A 27,817-nucleotide genomic window follows, 5' to 3' on the forward strand; every position below is an offset into this window, starting at 1 on the left:
CTCTGAAATCTAGGGTGTCGCCGTGGTGGCTCCATTCGAAGGCGACGGCGGTTGGTCGGTCGTCGGTGTGTTTGTCCTCTTCTAAACTCCATAAACGGACCCGGTAAGGACTGTCTTTTCGGAACCGGTTGTCAAACGAGATATATGCGGTTCGGCATCGCTGGGATGAAGCGGAATAGCTCACATTTGAATCAGATCGCTGGTGTAGTTTGAAGAAAGAGAGTCGGGCGGAGGAGCCATTTTGTCCCGACAGTGTGTGAGAGAAAGAAATACAGAGACATTAAAAACATCAAACACCACCATTTAAGAGGAAACACACATCGTAAACACCTCCTTAGGAATTTAAAAAGAGTCTACGGGGGAAATCAACGCAATTCAGCTGCGAAGAGACTGTCCGGTGTGTGTTTTAGGATAACACACACGCACACACACACACACTTTCCATTTAACACACACTTAGTCTCTATCCGCTTCTCATCAGTGTGTGTTTATAATAGCTCAGATGGCGAAGAAGACCTATGATCTGCTCTTTAAACTGCTTTTGATTGGTGATTCTGGGGTTGGAAAGACCTGCGTGCTGTTCCGATTTTCTGATGATGCCTTCAACACCACCTTTATCTCCACTATAGGTGAGTATCACACCGGCATCTACCCGGTCTGAGGGGTTTAGCTATTATTTTAGGTAAGAAATGCTGTTAAATGTGTGTATACATGGTGACTAGGCCTTGATTCTGGGCTTTAGCATGCTAACCGGCTAACTGATTCATATCAGCTGAGTGAATCACCTCAGTTGATTCAGAATCATGTTGCATAGTTGTGTTGGTTAAACGCCGTCCTGTCTGTTTGAAACAATGTTATTGATGAGGTTATTTGGATTAAGTTTGCGCCAACGTGCGAGTTGATTGACGATAAGCAAATTTTATGACAGAGAATGGTTTGTCGATGTGGTTATGTTGTCCAGATGAGATCGATGCATCGTGGATGGTTTAGGTTAAATGTTAAAGGTTCAAGCGGTTACATGCAGTAACTCCAAAAATCCATCAAATGGTTAAACCTGTTAACAGACCAGTACAAAACACATTTGCTGTGTCACTATTGCGTTTAACTTGCGTGTTTGTTGAAATAATCGATCATAAGATATTTTTAAAAAGCATAAACAATTCATTAATGTGGCGTCATCTGCTGCGCCAATGCGCATGCGCCTGTTGGCTCACGCCAATAGAGCTGTTGCCTAACTGTGTTCTCTATGCTAAACCTGTCGTTTCACTACTTCGCGGTGTTTTCTGTATGATATCATGGGGAATGCACATCTGATATGGGTTTTTTTTGGTCTGTGTGAATGTTTACTGTAGTTTTTGGATTATGGCCAGATGTGAGTTGCAAACTCTCAACACGTTCATTAAAAACAGGACTTTTGGAAGTGCCATTATATCACTTAAATTCTTATGCTAGGGTTTTTCCCAATGTACTTTTCGACTGGTCAGTGTCCAGAATCTATAGTAATACTGTGGTACTTTTTGTAAGCACCATAAAAAAGCCACATAAAATTTGATTTGTTGTATTTTGAGTGTAAAAATACACTCAAAATGCTTGGTTCATCATCTTGCATTTGCATGTGAATGCAAAATAGACAGCTTGTCTTGATTGTTGGACTGTGACACAATATAACAGACTTCCTATCCTCAATCTTCCTCTGTGTTCAGATGCCTGAAAGGTAAATGCAGTGTTAAAATGAGAAGCAGGCCGTACCTGTTAGATCACAGGAACTACATAAGTATGTCATTCAGCAGATGCTTTTGAACTCGGTTTACGTACGGCAGGGTCATTTCTCTGGGGGTAACAGGAGATCTCAGTGCCACACCAGTTCACAGGGCAAATTTAGACACAGCCGGCCCTGTCCGTTTTATCTTAAAGAACTGATCCTAGATGCTCTCTCTCTTTCGCTGACATTTTGTCTGATTTTTAAGAAGAAATATCCTGCAATTACGCAGAAGAAAAGCTTAGATTCCTGTTATTCACGTCAAGTCAAAATGAAAATCAAGCATTATTAGTATCATTTTATTAGGTATTCTATGTTGTAATTATTATTGTTTCTATATATTATAATTAAGGTCACTTTATTTTCTTTATATATTATTTTTGGAGATGATTATGTCTGTTAATAGTTCTTGTATGTTGGCCTATAACAAATTGGTTCTAATTTATGTGATGCATGTTCCTAAAAAGAAAAGATTCTGAAAGTAAGTTTAAAAGAAATCCAAATTACTTTCATGATACACATTTTCTTCCAGCCAGGCTGTTGTTAACGAGTCATCAGCGCTTGTTATACTCCAAAGTAAAAAGTTTTTCATCTGAAATGCCACCTCTGAAAGGACTTTACATTTTGGTTGACGTTAGTATTGGTTCATGTAAAATCGTTTTATGTTTGGAACAATCTGCTTGTTTTTTTAGCGAGGCATACTTCTAATAGCTCTTCTATAGAGGTTGACTGAAGTTACAGTCATTGGTTATGTTTTGGACTGGTAAAGTCCCCTCTAAAACCTGGATATAATTATGATTAGGAATGAAAACAAATATTGATCTGGTTTCAGGATGGGCAAGGGTGTGTGCCTGACCTTTACAATGGTGTTTTTATCTCCGTGCTGGTGAGTCACATGACTGCGCACGGTGTGTCAGGTGACCACATCATCAAACCTGTGGTTTCCTGTTACCATCAGCAAGTGTGTGTGATCAGGTGGCAGTTGTAAAGTGTGTTAGCACGAGGTTGATGTTCTGAACTGTCTGGAAACTGAAAATCCAGATTCACACTCGTATTTCTCGTCTAATCCATTTTTTTCGTTCTGTTTTTTTCTTTCTTTACTATTCCAAATAAATGTATAGTTTTTGCAGTCTATCATAAAAAAAGTAATAACTTGCACTGCAACCATTTTGTATTATAGCTGATGTCTCCAAGGCCATTTAAGTTTTGACCAATGACAATTTGTTTCGGAAACTTTCATTCCTGATGGATAAACTAAAGACCTGCCTTGCATTTTTCCCTTTTCGATACTGATAACTTTATTAATCCCCAAGGAGAAATTCACATGTCACAGCAGCACAACAAATAAGAAGAATACATAAATAACATTCGCAACAGCTACACACTTCTTCTCTAGTATCAATTTCACAAAGCATTATGATTGTATACAGCCAAGTAATCCTAGAATTGTACAACGTTTGTTGTACAATAGCGGTTGGTAAAAAAAAGACTTCCTAAAACGCTCCTTGTAACAGCGGGGGAGCTGTAAGTACTCACAAGAGCACTGTTTCATGAATATCCTGTCACTTAATAATAATATGGGTTATGAATGTCATTTCATGTTGATGTTAAGTCCATCACGCTCTCTCTTTCTTTCTGTAGTTCAGTGCCTTTAAATACTCACCGGAAACTCCCTGCAGTCCCAAGAGAAAGATCACCTTACACGCACACACACGTACACACATCTCAGCCATATTTGCCCTATTAAGCTCATGATTTATTGTCTTATAAACTTCGAAATGCATAAAAAGGAGCTCTTTTCCCCTCACTTTTCAACTTTCTGATTGGCAGTAGTGCATTCTTTTTCTTTGATTGACAGGATCTTGGCTCAGTTGGGCGGAGCTTTGCTCTTGACCCTTGAGGGGCCCCACAGCTGCAGAGGCTCATGGGAAGGGGTCTGATTGGCTGCCTGTCAGGAACCCTTCCATGTCCTTTGTGTTCAGAACTCGTATAACCCAAGTTTTAAACCAGACTCACATTTGGTGCTGTACTTTCTAGTATAAACCAGACTTCTCAAACAGTTTACTCTCCCTTATGACTCTTTAAACCGATGTATTATTTTCCTTTGTCGATGTAGGGCAGAAAATCCTGGCTGCTTTTTGTCATTTTTAAATCTCTTCACTTTCATTGAATGCAGTAGAATAGCATCTCTGAAACCTGCAGGTTTTGAAAGACGTGGAGGTGGAGTAAATGATGGCAGGATTGTCACATTTGCGAATGGTTCCTTTAAGGCCGTATGTAGCATTAGCGTGGCTCAAACTTTTTGCTCTTTAAGCTCGAAATATTAGACTGCTGTGTGTGTGAGCGAGTGTGACTTTGACATGCTTCCATAGGTTAAACTATGAGTGTGTGTCCTGTTTTTACATTCTCATGGTCATCTGCAGAGTTTTTACTTTTTAATTCGTTCCAACTCTGTTCTCTGTAGTGGTTTGTGTGTATTGTGTGAGAGTGACTCAGTCTTTGGCTGCTCATTTGTGTATCATTTCATAAAGCAGCTCCCACCCATAGTGCAGCTGTGTGTGTGTTTGGCGTTCTGTTAAGCATTACTGCTAAATATGTTGGTCAGTCTTTCTGCATGTTAGAACTTGGGGTGTAACGGTTCACACATTCATACCGATTTTTTATTTTTATTTTTTACAGGTCTTTTGTTTCGGCATGCATGTGTACTGAACGAATGCAGTTATTTTAATTACGATGCATGGAACTTTTTTGGAAACATTGGAAAAGTATGCTATCCAAGTTGTTATAAACATGAGACTTGCTTTATATTAAGTACATCAACGTTACAGATAAAGCGGCTGGCCAACGGAAGACTTGGTTTACAAGTGAAATGTAAAAGTGCCTTTAAATGAGTTTGTAATTTAGTGTAATTGAGTTTGTGTTGGGTGGGTCGACTAACACACTGTCCTAACTAGGGCTGGGCGATATGACGAAATATATCGTCTGGACGATAGAAAATGTCTATCATTTTATATTAGGCTCTATCACTTACGCCGCGATAAGGCGTTTACGGCAGAATTTTACTTAAAGATGCACCTCACGCCACGGCATGCCCATGCACGCTGCAATACATAAACAAACATGGAGGAAGACGGTAGTAGACGTGGTTCAGACCAGGGTAATTCTCAGAGTAATTATGCCAGAGTGGTGGCATATAAGCGCTCAAAACAAACTTCATACACAGACGCTGCAACGGGCTTTTACGTGTGGCACACCATATAGCCATATATTGAAATATTTTAATGGCAGGTGTAGGGATGGCGAAAACTAAACATTTTCTTGACCGACCACCGAGCCTCATTAGCCGGTTGAAACCGGTTAACCGATTAGTTTAAAATATGCTGCGCTATTTGAAATAACAGCCGCGAGCCGCGCTCCCTCTCTCTCTCTCTCTCTCTCTCACACACACACACACACACACACACACACACACACACACACAGTCCTAGCGCGTCCGCCTCCCTTCCACTCACATCACTTTTTTAAAATCCCTCACAGCGCGAAACACGAGTCCCGCAAACGCGCCGCCGAGGAGCTTGTTTGTAATCTGAGGACAATGGCTCCTTAGTTTCGAAATGGTTTGGGTACAAGGTGATCACGTTGAAAATAAAGAAATTTGTCTAGCCTTAGAAGCTCATTTGAAACATTGCCGCGGCTCATTTAAGAAAATGACAGCTCCGAAGAGACGCCGCTTTAGTGCTAACAATAATAAAGAAAGACGATCAACACCTTATGTGTTACCACTGAAATGTAGATGTATGTAGCCTACTATATTTCCAAAAGTAAGCCCATTTTAAGCGAAATGCATGCTTCATACTGTCGTCTGCCCTGGTTCAAACCTCGAGTGTTTTAGCCTGTTTACTTTTTGCAGTGTTTTAACCTTGTGAGCGTGCAAACCCAAACGCTGTGACCTCGCGTCAAATGTTTTTATTGGTTTATTAAGTACAAACAGACGAGTTATGAAAAATTGATTGCGAGGGATATGTTCACTTAACACAAAAAGATTTTGGAATGAGATGGCTAACTGTAGTAGCGTTTAGTCCACTGTCTATAATAGCCTAATTTAGAGATCACTTTTTTTTTTTTTTAAACCGACAACTTTGATCAGTTAACGTTGGTAGGGACCTAACATCCCTAGGCAGGTGTTAACTTTACCAACAGTCTTGCTTGAAAAAAAGGTTCTAAATAAAATAAAAATGTAGTCCATACTACCTTTATTTGTTTTGTATATTGTTTCAAACTGCATTTCCACATTGTAATTTTGTTTAGACTATTCATAAACTGAATTAACAGAAAAATTGCTGTATCGTCATGTATATCGTTATCGGGATATCAAATGAGCTATATCGGAATATGAAATTTTGGCCATATCGCCCAGCCCTAGTCCTAACTATGCGCGATACAAAGGTATCTTTTCCATGTTAAGAGTTTTTGTCCTAACCAGCCGCGGCACGCGACATCGTTGCTAGAATGACAACACAAAACATGGCAATGATAATCTCAGGTAATGTTTTTATGAGCTTAATTTAAAGTTATAAGTGTGTAATGTGACTTTGAATATCATTTAGTGCTCCCAGCTTTATACTGTTGTGGTACTTAAGCAACAATGGATAATTCACCTCAGAATGGAAACAAGAATTCAAATGGTTAACAAACAAGTATATTCTATGAAAGATTGTTTTAGTAACTCAGTATGTATTTTTTAGTAATGTTTAAATGGTGTAATATTTGTGAATTTGATTATGTAGGCTACTTATCCATTTCCTTGCGAGTGCTGTCAACAATAATCTCTGGTAGGAGTGTGCCATATCATACCATTCACGATAATACCGGTATACATTTTTACATGAGTGTCATATCGTGATATCAATGATATAGCGACGTGATGACGTATGCCGCATTTACTTACCCTAGCGCGCACAACAACACACTTCTGAGATTATACACAAAGAGCAGCATGTCCGCCTCCTTTGAATCAGACAGAGAGACAGTAGTGCGTAAGATTACATTTATTTGGATGAATAATAGCATTTATTTGAATTAATTATTGAGAGAGAGATTAGTGACTGCGTCTGTTCAGAGTCTATCTTAACAATGAAGATGTGTGTTTATTACTTAAATAGCAATGTAACCCCCATCATTGCTAAGAAATATAATGTAGTGATCCAGTGGCAAAGCTTAGCCTGGATGCCAGCCGAACTTAGTCCCGCCCACAACATATTTAGGTCGGGCAATTCGCTCTGGCATTGCTCCATAGAGGAGTAATTATCTCCGAACAGAAACTGTTCAGACCAATGAAATCATCAGGGCGGGCTTTAGACGATGACGGACAGATGATCAACAGTAACGTAATCATCATGCCATCAAAGGGGCTTGGATTATATTTACTCGAATCCTAAACGGAGAGCTTGTTTGTATCTGCATTCACCTTCACAATTTCTCTCAAAGATGATGATCATGTTGGGTAAGTACTCTGTGTATCATTTAATTATTTTATTTTTTTACAACATCGGCAAAGATTGTGTATTCCAGCGCGCGTGCAGACAGGGTTGCCAAGTTTTTACAACAAAATCCGCCAACTACTAGCCCTAAACTTCTCGGGGGGGTCTCCAGGGGAAAAATGGTGTTTGGGGGGTAAAATGTGTGTTATTTTGGCAAGGTTGCCTGCTAAAATCCCCACTCATGGGTCTATATATCACATAATAGTCGCTTCAACCCGCCGACATAGAAAACAACCGCGGAAAAAAACGCGGACTTGGCAACACAGTGCAGTTGAGCTCTGTTGACATTTGACAATGCGTCGCTTCGTTGCTCTGATTGGTTTGCTCCATTGGGCTGTGATTATGAGGCGTGTTTCAACCGAACCAGGAAAGACATCAATTGGATAGACCTACAAAGGTCTATCCAACTGAGGTCTTTCCTGGTTCGGTTGAAACACGGCCCATAATCACAGCCCAATGGAGCAGTTTCAGACTCATATTCTGACTAGAATTGAGTATGACCACGTCAGGCTAGGCAAAGCTATGTTATTGCTAAAAGTCATGGGCGGTGTTAAGTTTCTGTGCTCCTAAATCTGCAGCGCGATCTCCGCTCTCTGTATGCAAGTGACGTACGTGTGTGTGTGTGCGCGCATGCTTTATAATGAAAATAGCTCATTAAATATAGAACGATGATTCATCTGACTTGGGCATTAAACGATTTTATTGCACACCTTTCACCCAATTAGAATCGAGTATTCAGACAGACCATGGCATAAATTTATTATACTCTATACTTAACTAAAATGTTGTTATAGTTTTACTTTGTTAAATAGTTATAGTTTGTTATTAGTGTTTTCACTAAGATTTCCAGTGAAAACACTAATAACTTGTACCAAGGCTACTTTGCTTTCATTTAGGGATGCACCGATCATGATTTTACATGGCCGATTCCGATACCGATTTTTTTCAAGCAAAGTGGCCGATTCCGATACCGATTTCCGATTTTATTTTATTTTAAGCAACAAACAATAAAGAAAGAAAGTATACATGAACAAGATGTTTATTTGGTATTTAATAGGCCAATTTGGCTTTTGGCCAATGAAAACAAGTTTGCAATCTGAAATTAATAGGAAATTAAATTAGGTTGAACCTATTTAAAAATTAACATTACCTATTAACTTTAACATATGCATATTCTGCAATCCAAACAACACAATCAACACACATTGAACAATCCAAACAAAGAATTAACTTAAATCAGCATTTGTTTTTAAATTCAGTTTAAAGAAGAAAAAAAAGTCTTTACCAGTTAAATTAAAATAAATAATTAAATTAAATAATTTAAAAAAGTTTATAAATACATTGTTCCAAAAATGTTAAATCAAATAATGTTTAGTGCAACGAAAAAACAAAGAAAACAAAGATGCTACAGCAAATTAATTCAATGTAATTAAGGTAAGATAAAATAAAAAATAAAATAAAAATGATCATCCTTAACTGATAGTAGGCCTATTTCACTTCAAGTGCATGGATGTTCTTTTTTACAAACAGAAGCATTTCGGCTCTCACAAGTTAGTCTGTTTCGTTTCTCTTCCAACACGTGAGAAGCTGAGCTGAATAAGTGCTCACTATCTACGCTTGTGCACGGCGCAGAGAGGAGCTCGCGCAACTTCAGCGAGTGCAGGAAAGCGGCTCTTTCCGAATTTGTGTGCCCGTACACCAACGGCTGTTTGCTTCTTGGTATCTGTACTTCAGACAGTAGCTCTGCATTTCCAGTCCTGCTCGCATATTGCAAAATACTTCCACACAAGTGACGTTCGCGATCGCGAATGATTGTAATATAAGCGTATGTGGATTGCGCAAGCGGGCGCCCTTCCAGAAAAATCGGCGGAAAGAAAAAAAAAAACGTCCGGTTGCCGGTCGCGCGCCAGAAGCAAAAACCGGCCGGTTCCGATTTTGGGCCGGTCAACCGGTGCATCCCTACTTTCATTTGACTCTGACTATTATGCTGCTGCTACATTATGACAATGGATTTATTAATTAAATATTTTCTCATCAATGACAGTAGCTAATTGGACAAGGATGGAAAATAACTTGCTGTTTGTGATGCTGAAAAAAATATTAGAAAAAAATTTGGTGAATTGGAGGAAACTGGCTGGAGCCGGTATTAAATGAATGTGTGCATTGGTGGGAACTTACTGTCTACAGAAAAGTTTACATGGCGTGTTCCTTTCCTCTCACCTCAGTATAATTCCTATTAAAGTAGAGTTTATAAGGTGCTTTGTGTACAACGGTTACCAAGGAAACACACACACACACACACAATATATTATTTATTTATTTTTTATTTTTTATTTTTTTGTGCAGGCATGTTCTATTTATGGATACACCAAAAAGAAAATTCTTGGCCGAAACTGAAAATTCAGGAGGCACTTGGGGGGCACATAAGGCAGTTTTATATAAACTTTTTTATAACATAATTGTTTCTACTTTAGTTTGTTTTTTTGAATAAACATATGACAATAGACTAATAGCTTGATTCAATGACACAACTAAAAGGTTAAAGTTACAATAGGTCATTTTTCACTGCAAGAGGTCACTTATTCAAAACAAAGGTGTAGCTTGATGACGCATTGATTTCGCAGAGCTGTTATTATGCTGCAGAAGTCTGGAAAGCGCGGGTAACGTGGGTAGGATGCCATTAATAGGTGACGCACGGACATGGTCCTAAAATTGCTAATTTCTCTGGATTAAAACATTTGGGATAATGTAAGTACACAAGTCAACAAAATATATAATAGTGTTTTGTTGTTGTTATTTTCTTTAAGAATAATAGGCTAATGAACTCACAATTCAAGCAACCCACCCCCCAATTGGTGCTAATTCTAAACAGAAACTAAAATGAGCACGGCTGCTCAGGCATTCATTCATTCACGATCGCGCAGTCATTTACGGTGCTTGTCCAGTCTGGCGCGTTTTCAGTTCATGTCTATGGAAGCTTAATTTTAGGAATTCATTGAAAACTTTGCTCCGCATCGCTCTGTTCTGAATGACCAAGCGGCCGTGCGCATTTTACTTTTGGTTTAAAAGTAGCAATTTGAAAAGTCCCCTTTGGTGATACAGATTTCTTTATATATTTTTTATCAGTGTTGTCACACGTCAGTGGAAAAATGTCCTCACTGACACAGCCCTGCTACAAATGTTTATTGAAGTTTTGTTCATGCATCAACATAAAACTAGCCTGACAAGCCAGACCCACATCAAGATGTTTGGTCTGGAATCTCACCATTGACAGCTCAATCTGAGGGGCGGATAAACGGTTGTCTTTCAAACTCCCTCTGCACGCGATTGGATAGCGCTACAACCAACCAGAGCTAGCTAAATGATTAAACATTAGCTGTATGTGGTCGGCAAAAATCAGAACGCATCCCTTCTTAAGAATGACTTCAGTGCCGTTCTTTTCTCAGAGAAAAGCTTACCTCCAAGTCTTCCAGAGTCGCGGTCAAAGCTGATTCGAAAGTCCGCCGCCGTTCGCCAGTTTCTGTGTTAAGTAGAAGCATGCAAACGCAACCTCGGCCGTCATTGTTAAGCCCCGCCCACTGACTCTATACACGATGTGATTGGCCCTACCAGAGTTGGGCGTTTACAGCTCAGAAGGGTATTGAGAGTTGCTAGATGACACTCGCGGCAAATTTACATTTAATCATTTAGCAGACGCTTTTATCCAAAGCGACTTACAAAAAAAGGGGAGAGCAATAGTAGCAACGAAACAGACAAGGCCAACAACCTGTAAGAGCTGTAAGAAATCTCAATTAATTAGCACAGTATACTTTTTTTTCTTCTTTTTTTTTATATAGACATCTACAACACAAACTCACGTACGCAAAATACCAAACACTGGATTTTGATAGCTATGATAACAACCCATTAACACTAAGGCTGTTGCCCCAACTGTTGTCGTTAATGCAGATTCAGTGGCCCAATGGGTTGGTTTTGTATGGCATTCTAGCTAAACGCGCAGCAATAGCCATCTACAACAAAAACTCACGTCCGCAAAATACAGAACACTGGATTTTGATAGTTATGATAAATATGTAACATACCCGCCTGAAGGCACAAATCCGGATGAGAGACGTAGATATGATCCAGGAGTGTGCGCTTTTTGGTCGTTGCTGTGGTGATCAGTAAGTGCTATTCTGTATTGGTCAGGTGCAATTGGAAAAGATGTGTCTTAAGATGTTTTTTAAAAATGGCTACAGACTCGGCAGCACGAATTGAGGTCGGCAGGTCATTCCACCAGGTGGGAACGGTCCAGGAAAATGTCTGAGAGCGATTTCATGCCTCTTTGGGATGGAACCACGAGGCGCCGCTCGCTCGCAGAACGCAAGCTTCTGGAGGGCGTGTAAGTCTGAACAAGTGAGTTTAGGTATATTGGTGCAGAGCCAGTGATTGTTTTGTAGGCGAGAACTAGAGCCTTGAATTTGATGCGAGCAGCCATTGGCAACCAGTGCAGTTTGATGAAGAGAGGCGTAACATGCGCTCTCTTCGGCTCATTAAAGACCACTCTCGCCGCTGCATTCTGGATCAGCTGCAAGGGTTTGATAGTGCATGCTGGAAGCCCAGCCAGAAGAGCATTACAATAATCCAGTCTGGAGAGAACAAGAGCTTGAACCAGGAGTTGTGCAGCCTGTTCTGATAGGAAGGGTCTAATCTTTCTAATGTTGTATAAAGCAAATCTGCAGGACCGGGCTGTTGCAGTAATGTGGTCAGTGAAGTTTAACTGGTCATCAATCACAACTCCAAGGTTCCTGGCTGTCCTTGATGGAGTTATGGTCGATGAACCAAGCTGAATGGAGAAATTTTGATGAAGTGCTGGGTTCGTTGAGAAAACAAGTAATTCTGTCTTTGCAAGATTGAGTTTAAGATGATGCTCTTTTTGATGAAAATTAGATTTGCTGCCGCTAGGGTGCGTCTAGATTTCTAGGCTAACAGAAAACAGCACAGATGTGAAATGTGCTCGAAATAGACGCAAAGCCCTCATTAAACGTCTGTTTTTATCACTGATTTCGGCCCAATAAAACCATATCAGCCTGAAACCAAAAACGGCTGATTTGGATGAAAATTGTTGGTGCATCCCTAGTTTTATGTAGCTTAATTTCCAAAATCTAAAGGCAGATCATGCTGTTTTTGTTTAAATTCTTGAAATTATACAATCTAATTTAACCCCAAAACTACTGCTCATGTTACATTTGTAGAACATCTTTGTTTGGATTTTGATTAAAATGCAGTAGTATTTAATTAACTAATTCTAAGTAATTTCACATTTAAAAAGGATACTGATTTTTTTAGATCTGTATTACTGCAAATAAACAACAAATAAAAAAAAACTGTCCACCGGTGCATCCTTAATTTGAGGTGTTTTGATTGGATTAGGTTGTTGCTATGCAGTTGCTGAGGTGATTTAGGCTGTACTATGCCACAGGTTTTAGGTCATGGCTAAGTTTTTTGTTTTTTTTTGTTTAAACATTGCTTATGGTTGCCAGGGTATTGTAGGAGTTACTTTCTATTCCAAGTGTCTCTGCAAACATCAGTTTTTTTTGTGTGTGGCAAAGACAGACACAGTAGCTACCAGCGATCTGTTCAGGACATGTCCAGCGTGGATTTTTGTCTGAATGCTTTTACTGTGCGATTGGGCCTGTAAACTCTCTCAGCAGTTTCACAGATGAACCTTTCCATTCTGTCTGCCGGCTCGTGTTGGTCCGTGCTAGTCTCAACAACACACGCTGCTAGTGTTCCCTCTGAACGAACGGTAGAGATCTCTCTACCCTTTATCATCTACGTGAACAACTACTGTGATGCTACTTTCAGCCGCTCATATCTCTGAGAAACCTCATGTTTTTATTTTTATTTTTAAAATAAGAAACATGCTAGAAATGGCCAGTCGATGCTGCTATAGATAATGCAGCGTTTTCTTGATGCTTTTCTTTGTCAGTGAATGCATAGGCTTCTTTCTTATTTGGAAAAGCTGCTCCCACGCTAAAGGCTTTCACAAGTCCTGATTTTTTGTGTGTGTGATATTTTACAACAAATTAATATACCTGCACATCCCACACTTTTACACTGAATGACAAATTCAGTATAGGAGCCATTTAGTGCCAATTTTTTTGCTATGTATTTGGGCTGCCCCTGACTAAAGATTTTTTTAGTCGAATAGTGTAAAGGGGTAGGGTTGCCTATAGTCTCGTGTAGACCGACGGCAGAAGGTCTGGACTCTCCCAACAGGATGCTTGACTAACATGTAATGCAACCAATCACAGTTCATTTTGTGGCGTGAAAATTAGGGCTGTGTATTGCCAAGAATCTGGCGATACAATACGTATCACGATACAGGGGTTACGATACGATATATTGCGATTATTGTAAGAATGTTTTTTAGAAAGATTAATTTAAAAGAACAAAGAACAAAACCATATGCATAAAACATGAGTAACTGTTTTATTTAATTAATACAGCATCATTTATATCACTAATCACTATTTTGTGCAATCTAAGTAAAGGGAAATAGTAAAGTGCCTGCAGGATTCTTTATGTGTACATGTCTTAAAGGTTCGCACTATAGCAGTTTTTCATTTCTAAATTATTTAGCAACAGAAAGTGCATAGTTCATTCATTCCATGACTGAATGGCTGTTTGTTTTATATTTAATACTGTAAAGCTGTTTTCTTTAACGCAGTCTATTGTATAATGTGCCATTTCAAATAGGCTACTGAACTGCAGAACTGGTGCATTATATCCACATCGCTATGATCAGATGCTTTCGTTCTGCTGCCACCGCTGTCAGTTTTGGTGTGTGTTTATGTTACTGAGAGGAAAATGTGCTATATTCTATCGAAACGAGCAAGCTCTCAGATTCAAAGTTTCCCGAGTAGGCTACTGGACTTTAACTTGGCCTTTTCTGCAAACAAAATGACTCTTGTTGATTTCCTTAGTGGCTTCTTTGTAGCTGAAGCCAAAATGAGTCCACACTTCAGCTCTGTAAACAGCGGGAGTGGAATTATTCTATGGTCTTGTGAGGTTTGCTAATGCTAATGCATACAGAGTCACCATACGCTTCTCCGGCTCTACACGTCAGTTACGTTCTGAGATAACACTGCCATTTAGCGGTTTGGTTGTGTACAGTCTGGTTTAATTAGAACACAAATCCACGAATCTTGGATGTAAATAAATAAATATCATTACAGTGTTTTTGAGAATCGGTACAGTATCGCCAAACAAAATATTGTGATTCTCATTTGTATCAATATTTTCTTACACCCCTAGTGAAAATGTTAATTTGTTGTTCCTGCAATAACAGACCGCCAACGTTAAGCAAGTTTACTGCAACAATGGAGCCGCACACTTCACATACTTTTGAGAATCCAGCAATTAGTTGATCCTGGTAAGCGCTCATCGTAACATCATAAATCGACGGCATTCTTCTTTCATGAGGGAGTTTGGTGTTACAGCATTTGTTTCCAGGCAGACCATTAAAGAATGGACATCCTGTAGAATTGAACCTATCCTGAACCAATCAGATGACTACTTTGAAACTTCTGAAGTGTTTCCAGATAAGTGTGCCATTTGCATCAGACTTTCAGCCAATGGTCGACGGTGTGATGTCTGAGACTAACGCACCAAGAAATGCACCTTTCATACGGATTACATAATCAGAGTATTTGTTTTCTTAGACATTAAAAGTAGACATTTCCAGCTTCCTGTAGATAAAGTAGTTGAGTTTCAGTTCATTTTTGTGACGCGTGCTGCCTCTGAAACAAATTTGAATTTGTCAAAATAAGTCACAAAAATGACTCTGATTCAAATTAAATTTTGTTTAGACTAAGCCTCTTCTCTCCGACTTATGTTTAGTCGACTATTACGGGGCAGTCCTACAATGTTGTTTTATTGGTTAAGACTTGGTGCAAACAGGCCTTGAGGTCAGCAACATGAAATTAAAATAACCTCCAGATACATGTTCCTGGTCTTATTAGGGGCTTTAACGCCGGAGCAACCTTTTCATAGTTCCTTGAACTAATGGCGGTGTGTTTGCACCGTATGAACTGGGAAAGATTTTAGCTCTAGGAAGGGAACTAATTAAGCTCCTACTGTAGAGTAGGGTCTATCCCAGCACTATAGGAACTACCAGTGAAGTACATGTATGCAGTTTCTTTGTATAATAGTTCTGTCTAATAATGTATTAAGATCGGACTGTTAAACAGATCGTAAAGCAATGAAGACAGAGATTGTGATTGTGTTGTATGCTCTGGCGTTCTCAGCGCCTTTTTAAATAAAGCTGAGTCGTCAAAATAAGTCACAACAATAACGGCTTAGATCACTTCAGAGTTCCTACTGCTGGTGTAAATGCAACCAGGAAAATGTTCTTAGGGGAACTTTTAGTTCTCTGGGATCCACCCTGGTAGTTAGTTCCTAGAACTACCTGGTGCAAAAGTCCCTGTTGTGTATGATTGATTTATCAGTGCATGTTATTCCAAAGATGGAAAATGTGTCTTCAGACTGTCTTCAAATGTAATAACTTGTGCTGCCTCTGAAACAAATTTGCTTTTAAAGCTGCATATTAAAGGCGCAGTATGTAATATTCAAAATATTGGAGAGGGTTGTTTCTCCTGCCCTCTCCTCAGGCTGACGCTCGTGCTGGTTGCCAGATTGAGGAAATGCAAAAGGAATGAGTGGAATTCACAATAAAAGGTAGCACTGTATGTTGATAAGCTGTTTCATCTGCATTTAATATGCCTCTTTATAGAGGTTTTTTTAGGGTGGATAGCATCTGCGATCTCTGATTCTAGTTTGCTTGCTGGCTTCCATGGCTACAAAACTCTGTGTTTTACATCGACTGGCAACCCAGGTCTTCAATACTATTGGGTAAATTTGCAGTGGGCGGGACCAAAATAAAAACTGACATTGCGACACTGAAAACACAACTGTGAACTTAGCATGTTTCCTAAATCTCTGTAAACATATTACGGTATTTTTGTGCTTTATTACAGTCAACAAAATGACATACAATTTAGTCATTGTTGTAGATAATGCAAACTTTCTAAAATGTTACCAGGAGTAAAACAGACATTTTATTTAAACCAGTTAATGTGCTGAAGGTTGCAGTGATTTAAAGCAAATAACAAGTCACTTAAATAATTAGCACAACCATATGAGCTCTGGACCTTCAGCCTCAATGATGTGATCAAAATGCCACCTAAAGCAAAGCAAATCCCCCACAATCCACTGCAAACTCACGTTCAGATCTGTCTCCATTGAAATATGGAGAGCCTAGGTGGATCCAATCATGAATAATTTCCAATGAATAAAATCCAGTCCTGTCCTACTACATTTTCTGATTGAATATTCTGTTTTACTCAAGATTACAGGAATACAATGGGTTGTGAATGCAGCTTCTTTTAAGTGTCTTTCTTAAATCCCTGTCTTTATGTTCTGTCTCTTTAGGAATCGATTTTAAGATCAAAACAGTTGAATTGCAAGGAAAGAAGATAAAGCTACAGATATGGTAAGTACTTAGTGTGTGGGTGGATAAAACACATTATACAAATATATAACGTGATATGTAAATGCTTTGTCAAAATACAGTATATTTAAGAAGGGACAGTTCACCCAAAAATGAAATTTTGATGTTTATCTGCTGACCCCCAGGGCATTCAAGATGTTGGTGTTTGTTTCTTCAGTAGAACAGAAAGTTTCTGTCTTAAGACATCAATGTGTCGCCACGAGCCACAGGGTTTAATATGGATTCATATGTATGCGTTTCTACTCATAGTGGCTGTCATAAAAAAACACCCCATTGACATGCATTATACGAGCAACGGTTGGAGTTAAAAATCTTCATTTGTGTTCTAGTGAAGAAATAAACACACCTATATCTTGAATGCCCTGGGGGTAAGCAGATAAACATCAAACTTTCATTTTTGGGTGAACTATCCCTTTCAATGTTTAAAAACTGATAACCAACAAACAAATTATTTCTATGAGAAAGGGCTTTATAGATTTTAAAAGCAAACAGCAGTTTTACTGTAGCGTCACAAAAATGCTGCAAAAGGCCACTAATTTGACAATGTCATTTTACATCAGTTTACAAAAAACTACAACTATTTAAATATCAGCTACTTCATATGCAGGATACAAAATGAACACTTTATTCAAACATGAAGAAACTTGCTTAGCATGCAATTCAGAGATTGATCTTCTTGAGAAATGTTGTTCATTATAGTTTCATTTTTGGTGGCATGTGACCTGGAATGTGTTACCATTCTGGTATGACAACAGTAAAAGAAAAAAATTTTTTTGCCACCTTGGAAAACGGCTAAAAGTATCAGGTAGTGCAGCGATAGGCGAGTGTTTAAGACAGAGTTCACTGCTAATATAAAAGGTAAAAGCACCTAAATAATTCCATTGACATTGGAGCAAAAATGTTTTTAATGAAATTACAGCCTCATGTGTGACGTGTTTTGGGGATGTCAATTTATATAAATTCCCATAATGTTAATTTTAACAGCAAATTAAAAATTTTTGTTAGTCATTTGACTAAAAGGCCATTTAGCTTTAGTCATATCTTAGTCACCTGAATTGTTTTAGCTGAATAAAATGTAATGAGTTTAGTTAAAGATGCAGTCCGTAACTTTTTGCGCTCTGGATAATAAACAGAACTGCATGCGTCTTGCGGAAGAACCTTGCAGCCGGATCTACTTCTCTCTGTTTAATGTCTGTGGCGGATCACGCAGGGACTGTGCTCCTCCGCAGCGGCTCCTACCAGACCGCTCTGAAATAGTCCCAATATAAACACTTATTATAAGTGTACCATAATGATCTACCTAATCACCCTCCCTAACATTTCAATTTCGTTTTTATTCGTTGATGAAAATTATTTTCGTCATAGTTTGTTTCATTCAAAACACATTTAGTTAATGGGATACTCCACCGCTTTTTCATATTAAACTGTTATTCACTAAAACGAGTTGATACACACCTCTCTCGTCTGAGTGTGTGCATTTAATCGCTCTGACGATCTGATAGCATTTAGCTTAGCAGAGATCAAGTTAGAAGTGACCAAACACCTCCACGTTTTCCCTATTTAAATACAGTTACACCAATAAAACGATCAAGTATGGTGACACAAAATAAAACGTGGCGCTTTTCTAAGCGGATTAAAAAGGAGAACTACAATGTATGGTGGAATAGCACGTCTGAGAGTACTTCGACTCAGCGCAGTAAAAAGTCCCGGCTGAAACATCCTCCCTCACATCGCCCCCTCACCCCATAACAGAAATGAGAGGGGAAAGGGGAGACGTGAGGGAGGATGTTACAGCCAGGAGTCGAAGTACTCGGAGTCGAGCTGTAGTTGAGTGTAACTGTATTTAAATAGAGAAACGTGGAGGTGTTTGGTCACTTCTAACTTGATCTCTGTTTGGTACCATAGTGAATGAACTGGCTTAGTGGGCTAAGCTAAATGTTCACCAGGTATTGCCAACCGAAGTTAAATTTGGATCCTGTGTGATCTATGACCCACTCTGTGTCTGGGCTGCTGCAGTAGAGGTGGCCTGACTGAAGTGTTGATTGTGTTTGTGCAGGGATACAGCGGGACAGGAACGGTTTCACACCATCACTACCTCTTACTACAGAGGGGCCATGGGAATCATGCTCGTATATGACATCACCAACGCCAAGAGCTTCGAAAACATCAGCAAATGGCTCAGAAACATTGACGAGGTCAGTCTCCACACAACTTACTGCAACCCTCTGACAACATCAGAACAGACACAGTCATTCAGGAAGTGGTGTGTACGTTTGATATACAATAGTCAACAAAGATGGCTCTGCAGTGTTATTTTAGTATCATTGATATACACCGCACAACCAAAAAACGTCGCTGTTTGAATTTAAATAGTCAAATGTAGATCAGTGACTGGGTCATTATTAGTGTGATTATTGTTTCTAGCATGTTATATGTTTGGCAGCAGTTCTTCAACCCTAATAGATGAAGTAGCTTTTCATTTCTTAAACAACCATGTAGGACGACACATCATGGCCATATTCCAGGATGACACTATCAATTGTGAGAGAATGGTTGAGGGAGAATGAAGAATTATTTCCACTCATGAATCGACTCCTCTGAGTCCAGACCTTAAACTCATTGAAAGTCTTTGGGATGTGCTGGAGGAGACTTTACAGAGAGCTGGACTCTTGCATTGGAAATACTTATATTGTAAATAAATACTTTATTGACTATGAATCTCTTGATGGAAATAAATGTTGTGATGTTATTTCAACAATTTTAACATGCTGTAAATATAATGATCACTGTAATGATGATCTAGTCTTAGACTCCTAAGCATTTGGATCTGTTATTCAGCGAAAGTAAGAATGTTTTTCATGGACAAAGGAAAGGTACTCCTCTCTGAAAACACACAAAAACATGTTTAGATGTTCAATTTCTATTTGAGCACTGGGACCTCTAGGCGAGGGCTGAATGAACTGTACTTCGTGTACTTCATGTACTATCTTCAAAATAAAAAAAAATTCACTCGTTTTGCCTGTAGCTTGAAATTTATACCATGTGCATTTTGACTTATTTTGCCAGCTTTGGTCACATTAGCATTGTATATTAGCTTGCATATCATTGAGCCAGGGTTATTATTAAGTTATTAACATGAGATGAATAGGAAAATGTTGGCCAATAATTGACTGCACAAAACAAAAAAATGCTGTTTTCAAAAAAAATGTTTTCGTTAACCTTGCATGGTTTTGTTTTTATTTTTTGAGACCTGAATCTGTGCCTTAATTTGTCTAGTCTTCACTATGCATGATCATATGGCTAGTTGCTTATTATTATGTTATTATTATAAATAGAGCAGACCTGAGACCCAGTTTTGAGTTGAGAATCGCTGGTGTAGGACTTTAGAAGTTCCAGTCCTGTAAATACACCAACTTAAAGATATGTAGCCATGTAGGGGAACTGCTGACTGTTTGAATTTCAGTGTGATGATTCATGCAGAATTTCCCAACAATCAGCAATTTCGAGATTTCTTATAACGAGACTCCATAAGGGATGTGGTTGGGTTTGGCGTCACTCGCACCACTGATCCAGAACTGAGTACCTCTGTACTGTTTCTTCAAAGTATCCGAAGCAGCTTTAATTTGGGCCTGTCGGTCTGAACGCCACTGTTTGTAAGGATAGTATTCATCTAATAATGCATCGTCTCAAATGTATGTTTGTTGCAGCATGCTAACGAGGATGTGGAGAGGATGCTGCTAGGCAACAAGTGTGACATGGAGGACAAACGTATCGTACCAAAAGCCAAGGGTGAACAGGTGAGAGACTAATGCTGCATTCCAGGCAGGTTTTCTGTAAGTTCCAACTTCAAACCATGACTTAAGGCGGGCGTACACGGTGCGATTTTTGCTGTCGTACGAACTTGCAGATGATTTCTTTTTCTCGGGAGAAATCGCGTGGATATCGTGAATGCTTGTATGGTCGCGGCTCGCACCATGTGAGAGGAAATACGAGCCGAGCCGAGCACGTTAAGAGCACCTCCCGACCTTACGATAACTTTTAAACATGTTTAAAAAGTTCGGGGAGTCGGCCCGATTTGTACTAGCATATGACTGTCCCCTATTGCCAAATCATGCACAAGCACGTCACATAGACTCAATCTATGAGTATTATCAGCTCAGTGTTCTCACACACACACACTTTCTCTCTCTCACGTGCACTCTTCTCTCTCCCTCTGGTTGTTTCGGTTAAAAGGAATGGCTACTGTTCTCTGCTTTTCAACAAATCATTTGCACACATTTTTTCTTTATTTTTTGTATCTGAAGCTATAGCAGCAACATTGAAAGCTCCGGTGTCTGTGTTACACGAAAACTCTTGTGATCGCAGTCGTGCCGTGAACCAGCTGATTTGATGCGATGATCAAATAGAATGACTTGTAGCGTCTGCAATATCTCACGACCTTCTGAGTGTCCGAATTCACACAGTGTACGCCCGCCTTTAGTAGCAGCGTTCCAGGCAAAGTCATACCAAACTGCCTGAGCGTAAGGAATTGCAGTAGCTAGATGTAAACATAGCATGGCAGACCGTATGGGGCTTAACACTCTTTTACAATCATTTTGATCGCTAAAGGGGCTTACTTTGCTTATTTGAGGGAAACCGTGGAAAGAAAAACAGCGCATAAGGCTTAGAAGCTCTTATACCTTTTATTATTTGTGTATTTGGAGATGTATTAATGTATTTTTGCACTCAATGGACTGAAAACTAGCTAACGCTAGAAAAGCTGCTTATAATGCATAACATTTGCTGATAAATAACGTTAGAGCAATACCTTATTTTAATAAACAATTAAGTTTTTAATGTATGATTACCAAAAACACTGCATCCGTAGGGGCTGCCATTGCTGTTGTGGGCTATGTGACGTCAACTTGTAACTGGGTGTAGATCGATCTAGTAAGAGTTCATGGGTGGGAAGTCACAGGTTTGACTGCCTTTCCAGTGCACTTTCACGGGTAGAAAGGTCTGGAAAACACGGGTTACGGATTGCCTGGAACGCAGCATAAGCATAGATCAGGAATGGATGACCAATTTGTCCTCTAATTTTGGATTGACAAGGTTAAAGATAGTAAAAACATGTATAATAATTACTGAACTTTAAAGTTATTTATTAAATTAACATTTGTAACTTCTTGATTCTGTAATTATTTATTAGACAGTGTATTGCCCAGCTGTTTTCCATGCTTTCAAAATAAAAGTCCCACTTAATTTCAAAATAAAAGTTCCACACATTGGCCAAACAGAAAAAATGCCAATAATAAAAAAAAATGCCAAATATCGGCCTCGGCGAGGTATCAGTTGACAACTATTAACTGCTCTTGTGCTGATCCGTAGATCGCCAGAGAACACGGAATTCGCTTCTTCGAGACGAGTGCAAAAGCCAACATCAACATCGAGAAGGCGTTCCTCACGTTAGCAGAAGACATTCTCAGAAAGGTGAGTTCACCAGCTTGTTCTGTATGTTCTGAATCATAACTATGGTTAGCAACATGTTAATTCATGCTGTGCTGAAGCATGTTCGCAAAAACATGGCAATTCATGCTAGAAATGTGCTAAAATATGGAGCCAGAATGGTGACTTTAAAATTTGGCATCACAAATTAAAATTGTCATTGAAAACAAAAGCAGAACTGAAAAAGGAAACATTGGCATTGAAACATTTGCATTGAAAACAGTTGTATTGGCATTGAAACAAGTATTGGCACTGAAAAAATAAAATTATTAAAATATTACAATCTTATTCTTTTATTGTAGTGTAATTTATTTGTATTTTTCAATGACAATCTTCAGATTTTTTCTTCATGTCACTCTTTTTCAGTGACAGTTTTTTTTTACAATGTCAGTTTTTTTTCAATGTCACTGATTTTCAGTTTCAACTTTCTGTCACTGTTTTGGCGTGGAGAGGGGCGGGGTCTGAGGGGAGGGGTAAGTAGAGCGTAGTTTGCATATCATTGCATATAGGTATACTGAAGCAGTAGGCCGAGCGTCACTTTACTGGAACCCGTCACCAGCTCTGAAGCCGCATGACTAATGTCCAGTTTACCGGGAACTTCCAAGCCGCAAGTCTGTTTTTTTTATCTGCCATTTACATGTTTATTTACGTGCAACCTGGCCGGTTTGCTTAACTTTTAACGGCCGTTATGCTGTTTTTTTTTCCCCCGACGTCAACTGAAACATGTAAATTACTAACGCCGTGTTGGCTAACTTAACTGTGGTTAATGCAGGGTCAAATATAAACACCGGTCACCATATGCACAGAATAAGGCTAAAAGTCCGGTTTGGCAAAAAATAATTAACGTTAGGTGTCTGTCGAGTACATCACAACAGTGGCTAACAGTAACATAGCCTGTGACGTTAACACTGACATGATAATCAGCAGGGCGCCGGCTGTGTAACACTACTGACATCCCCAACCACACACACACACACAGGAGAGCCGCTAGTTCGGCTTAAACGCAGCGTTACACAGTAACTCCTAGGGCCGCGAATGTGCTTCTATCTATGGTGCTTCTATTTAATGGTGCTCATGTGACGGCACTGGATTCTGCTGTGCTGGTGTGATACTGCTGAACGTTTTGCGTTAGCACGTTTATGAGGTCTTGTGCAGCAGCACAACTAAATTAAATACAGATAAAAGCACACTCGCGGCCCTAGGAGTAACGTCTGTCTCCGGTGTGTGTGTGTGTGGTTGGGGATGTCAGTAGTGTAACTTACACAGCCGCATTAACCACAGTTAAGTTAGTCAACACGGCTAATGTTAGTAGGCTAATTTACATGTTCCAGTCGACGTCGGAAAAAACAAAACACCATAACGGCCGTTAAAAGTTAACCAAGCCGGCCAGGTTGCACGAAAAAACATATAAATGGCAGATAAAAAATATAAAAAAAGACTTAAACTTGCGGCTTGGAAGTTCCCGGTAAACTGGACATTAGTCATGCGGCTTCAGAGCTGGTGACGGCTTCAGTATACCTATATACAAATGATATGCAAACTACGCTCTACTTACCCCTCCCCTCAGACCCCGCCCCTCTCCACGCCAAAACAGTGACAGAAAGTTGAAACTGAAAATCAGTGACATTGAAAAAAAACTGACATTGTAAAAAAAAACTGTCACTGAAAAAGAGTGACATGAAGAAAAAATCTGAAGATTGTCATTGAAAAATACAAATAAATCCCAATTCAATAAAAGAATAAGATTGTAATATTTTAATAATTGTATTTTTTCAGTGCCAATACTTGTTTCAATGCCAATACAACTGTTTTCAATGCAAATGTTTCAATGCCAATGTTTCCTTTTTCAGTTCTGCTTTTGTTTTCAATGACAATTTTAATTTGTGATGCCAAATTTTAAAGTCACCATTCTGGCTCCATATACTAAAACTAGTAATGTCCTTCATTCCTTCATTTCTTTTTAAAGCTTGTCAAGCCAACATTAAAGTTTGTCCCAACAAACTTTACTTTCTAGCTTTTCTTGTTCATTTTAGTCTGATGTACGTCACAATAGTGAAGAAAAGACTACCGCACCTGTTTCATGCTGAATTTAATGTGCAGAAACTACTAGAAGTATTCCAGTGAAAAGTATAAAAACACTGCTCCGTTTGATTGAACATCGGCCGGACGACAGCAGTGACTGAACCAGTGGTGTGAGTTTGGTGCTGGAAACCAACCAAACGAAACCAAAGTGATCAAAACGATCTCGAGTGTGAAAGTTACAAAAGCAAAATCATTATTTTAAAGGTGGCATAAACTGACAGGTGTCATGAAAAAGTATACTGTTGTCTGAGGTCAACTAATGATGTTTGTGTGGTTTTTACATTCAAAAACATCATAACTAATAAGTAATAGGCTATTTTCTACACTGGTTTTGAGGCTGTCTCCTGAACGCTGGGTTTTGATGGGCGTGCAGCACTGGAGACTTGAAAGTTAACGCCCACGGCTAGGATTGGATAAGATTTGCATATTTAATGAGCTTCATCTCCTCGCATATCTATGCCCCTGTCAGTTCACATGAGGGAGAGATTATTAAAGTGGCAACGGCACAGATTCTCTCTCGACCACAGGGCTCGTAAACATCTTTATTTAAACAAACACAATGATTTATTTCTCATCCATCCACGATTGATTGGAATATTATTTTTGTATTACTTGGCCTGTCCGATCGGTGGATATAAGGGAGAACCACACACACACAAATCACCAAGAAAGGAATATTTTACTCTTTGAGACTCATTGGCCTGCCGACGGGTGTACGTTTTAGTAGCCCGTCTGGAAAAAACATAGCCCCGGGACTACTATTACGTATAAAAAATACATTTTACTCACTAAGTGTGTTGCACCATTCCTGTCGGATCCGATAAAGTAGAAACAGCCCTGTTTTTTAATCTCAATGTGTCTGTAAATCCAGCATAGACCTGAGACTTGTTTACAAATGATTCCGCAGTGAAATGAAGCGAACACGGTATAATGTCTTCCCCACGTCAGCTTAAACTTCTTAAAAAATAAATGAAGTATCACACATTCCTAATATTAAGATCTGAAGGAAGCTTATGTGGCGACTGTGTTCTTCCACAATATCTTGCTATCTTCTTCAGCATGTTTATTGCTGTTGGCTAGCGTGATCTGATTCTGAACAGCTCCATGAGTCGGTGGGCGGGGCTACTGAACTACACGTGCTTATTATTCTGTAAAGACGTTTCAACACACGATGACGTCAGGATGAAGCTCACGATCGTTTGCTGAGCCTCGTGTCTATAAAGCTTTTCTTTGACTAACAATGAAGTTTTCAGCTCTGAAACTTACAGGATATTCTTATATTACCATGACCTTTTATATATCAAAAGCTCAAGGGAAAGTTGATTTCTCAATTCATCACCCCTTTTTATATCCATTTTGCGTTCTCTCCCTCCTTTGCAGACGCCCGTAAAAGAGCCCAACAGTGAAAACGTGGACATCAGCACTGGAGGCGGAGTCACAGGGTGGAAGACCAAGTGCTGCAGTTGAACAGACACGCACAGTTACTCACACTTTACACAAACACACACACACACACACACACACAATCTGTTCTTCTCTCTCTCTCTCTCTCTCTCTCTCTCTCTCTCATCCCTCGTTTCTGTCTAACACTCTTCCGTTCTGTCCTCCTCATGGGATTCTCTGTAAAACACATCTCTAACGTTTCTCACACTCACGACTGCTTGCTGACATTTTATTTCTGAAAAAAGAAAAGAAAAAAAAAGTAAAGAGTAATTTCATGTTTTTTCGTACTTATTTTAAACATTAAAGAAAGAAAGAATGAAATGAATTTAAACGAAAAACAAACGTGCATTCACCACTACATGAAGAGCTCCGTCAGTGGACCTGGAGGCGCTGTCCGTCGGCACAGAGGAGCGGCGTGCCGTTCAGTATGACATCCTAGATGAACACTTTTGTCCAGTGTTTTGGGGTTAGTGTTGTGTGTTAGTGTGAGAGATCTTCTCTAGCTGTTTTTTTGTTTTGTTTGTTTGTTCTTTAATTTGATTTCTTTCGTCCGGTGCCTTAATGTAGAGCCTTAGAGCTCAGTCCCCCCAAACACATTTAAACACCACTTTTCTGTAACACAGACACACACACACACACACACACTGGTCCTCTCCTCTCTGCTTGACCTGCTAACTCAACCCCACACAACACACGCCCGAGTGGAACCATCTGGATTCAACCGTTTTGCTCAGAAGAGAATGGCATTATATATTTTTTTTGTTTTGTTTTTAAGTTTCGTTTGTTCTTTAATTTTTCAGAATGACTATCTCCTCGATTGTATTTTTGTTTTTTGTTTTCCCCCCTCACTCAGTTACTCATTCTCTCCTGCATGCTGGTTTCTTTGGGTTTTTTGGGGTCTTTTGTAAGTTTTGCCATGTTTGTAATTCACAGCAGTATCTCTTCTAGTCCAGATACGTGTCAGGGAGGGGAGCGTTCTCTTTGGAAATTCAAACGATTTTGCAGATCCATTAAAAATAAGCTTGTTTAAGTTACATGTTTGTCCCGTTTATTCAAGCGTGGAGGGTTTGCTGCGGCGAGTGTGTTTTTTTACAGTTACTTGTGAACGCTTCTAGTCTGTACGGCATCGAGAGAGTCGAGTTCAGGAAGGGTGACCTCTGACCCCATGCATGCCGTGACTTCTCTAATATTGAAATCCTCAAACGTTTCTTCATCCTTCCCTTCGGTCATTTTTGTATTTTCATTTTAAATTTTAAATGTTCTTCAGAGTGGTCAGGACTTTTGTCACACTTGAACCACAAATACACACAAAACTGACTGGATTTGAGTAGTTTGTGAAGTTGTAATAAAAAAAGTAACAAACTCTTCCCTCGTGGGTCAATTTAACCCCCTTAGGAATGAATGGATGGCGAGGAATGCTGCAGTATACATAGACAAAACAAAAAAGTTAAAACTTTACCGAAAGATTATTTTTATAATGTCTACATGTGTATCTGAAGGTAGCCTAGAAATCTAGACGCACCCTAGCGGCAGCAAATCTAATCTGCCGCGAGTGTCGTCTAGCAACTCTCAATACCCTTCTGAGCTGTAAACGCCAAACTCTGGTCGGGCCAATCACATCGTGTATAAACTGTATAGAGTCGGTGGGCGGGGCTTAACATAATGACGGCAGAGTTGCGTTTGTGTGCTTCTAGTAAACAGAAGCAGGCAAACGGTGGCTTTTTGAATCAGCTTTTACCGCAACTCTGGAAGACTTGGAGTTGAGCTTTTCTCTGAGAAAAGAACAAAGAACGGCACTGAAGTCATTCTTAAAAAGGAAAGTTGTATTCTGAGTTTCTCCAACCGGATACGGCGAAAGTTTAATCTATCAAAGAGCTCTGCTTCACCTTTAATGCTCTGGTTGGTTGTAGCGCTATCCTATCGGGTGCAGAGGGAGTTTGAAAGACAACCGTTTAT

The 27,817-nt window shown here is 39.4% G+C and overlaps 1 protein-coding gene across 3 annotated transcripts; it reads left to right on the forward strand.

The window, feature by feature from the left end:
- On the forward strand, positions 1-26,895 carry rab10 (RAB10, member RAS oncogene family). 3 transcript variants are annotated; one of them, XM_067418128.1, is made up of 7 exons: positions 1-397; positions 498-629; positions 16,774-16,834; positions 18,909-19,047; positions 20,560-20,649; positions 22,220-22,321; positions 25,799-26,895. In XM_067418128.1, exons 2-7 carry the CDS (start codon positions 503-505, stop codon positions 25,883-25,885), a joined length of 606 nt encoding a protein of 201 aa, XP_067274229.1. In that variant the 5' UTR covers positions 1-397; positions 498-502; the 3' UTR covers positions 25,886-26,895. The 3 variants fall into 3 exon arrangements, with proteins under 3 accessions (XP_067274229.1, XP_067274230.1, XP_067274228.1); XM_067418129.1 differs by having other exon boundaries at positions 503-629; XM_067418127.1 differs by having other exon boundaries at positions 1-629.
- Positions 26,896-27,817: the final 922 nt, after the last annotated feature.

Source organism: Pseudorasbora parva, chromosome 15 (genome assembly GCF_024679245.1).
Source record: "Pseudorasbora parva isolate DD20220531a chromosome 15, ASM2467924v1, whole genome shotgun sequence".
Classification (NCBI taxonomy): domain Eukaryota; kingdom Metazoa; phylum Chordata; class Actinopteri; order Cypriniformes; family Gobionidae; genus Pseudorasbora; species Pseudorasbora parva.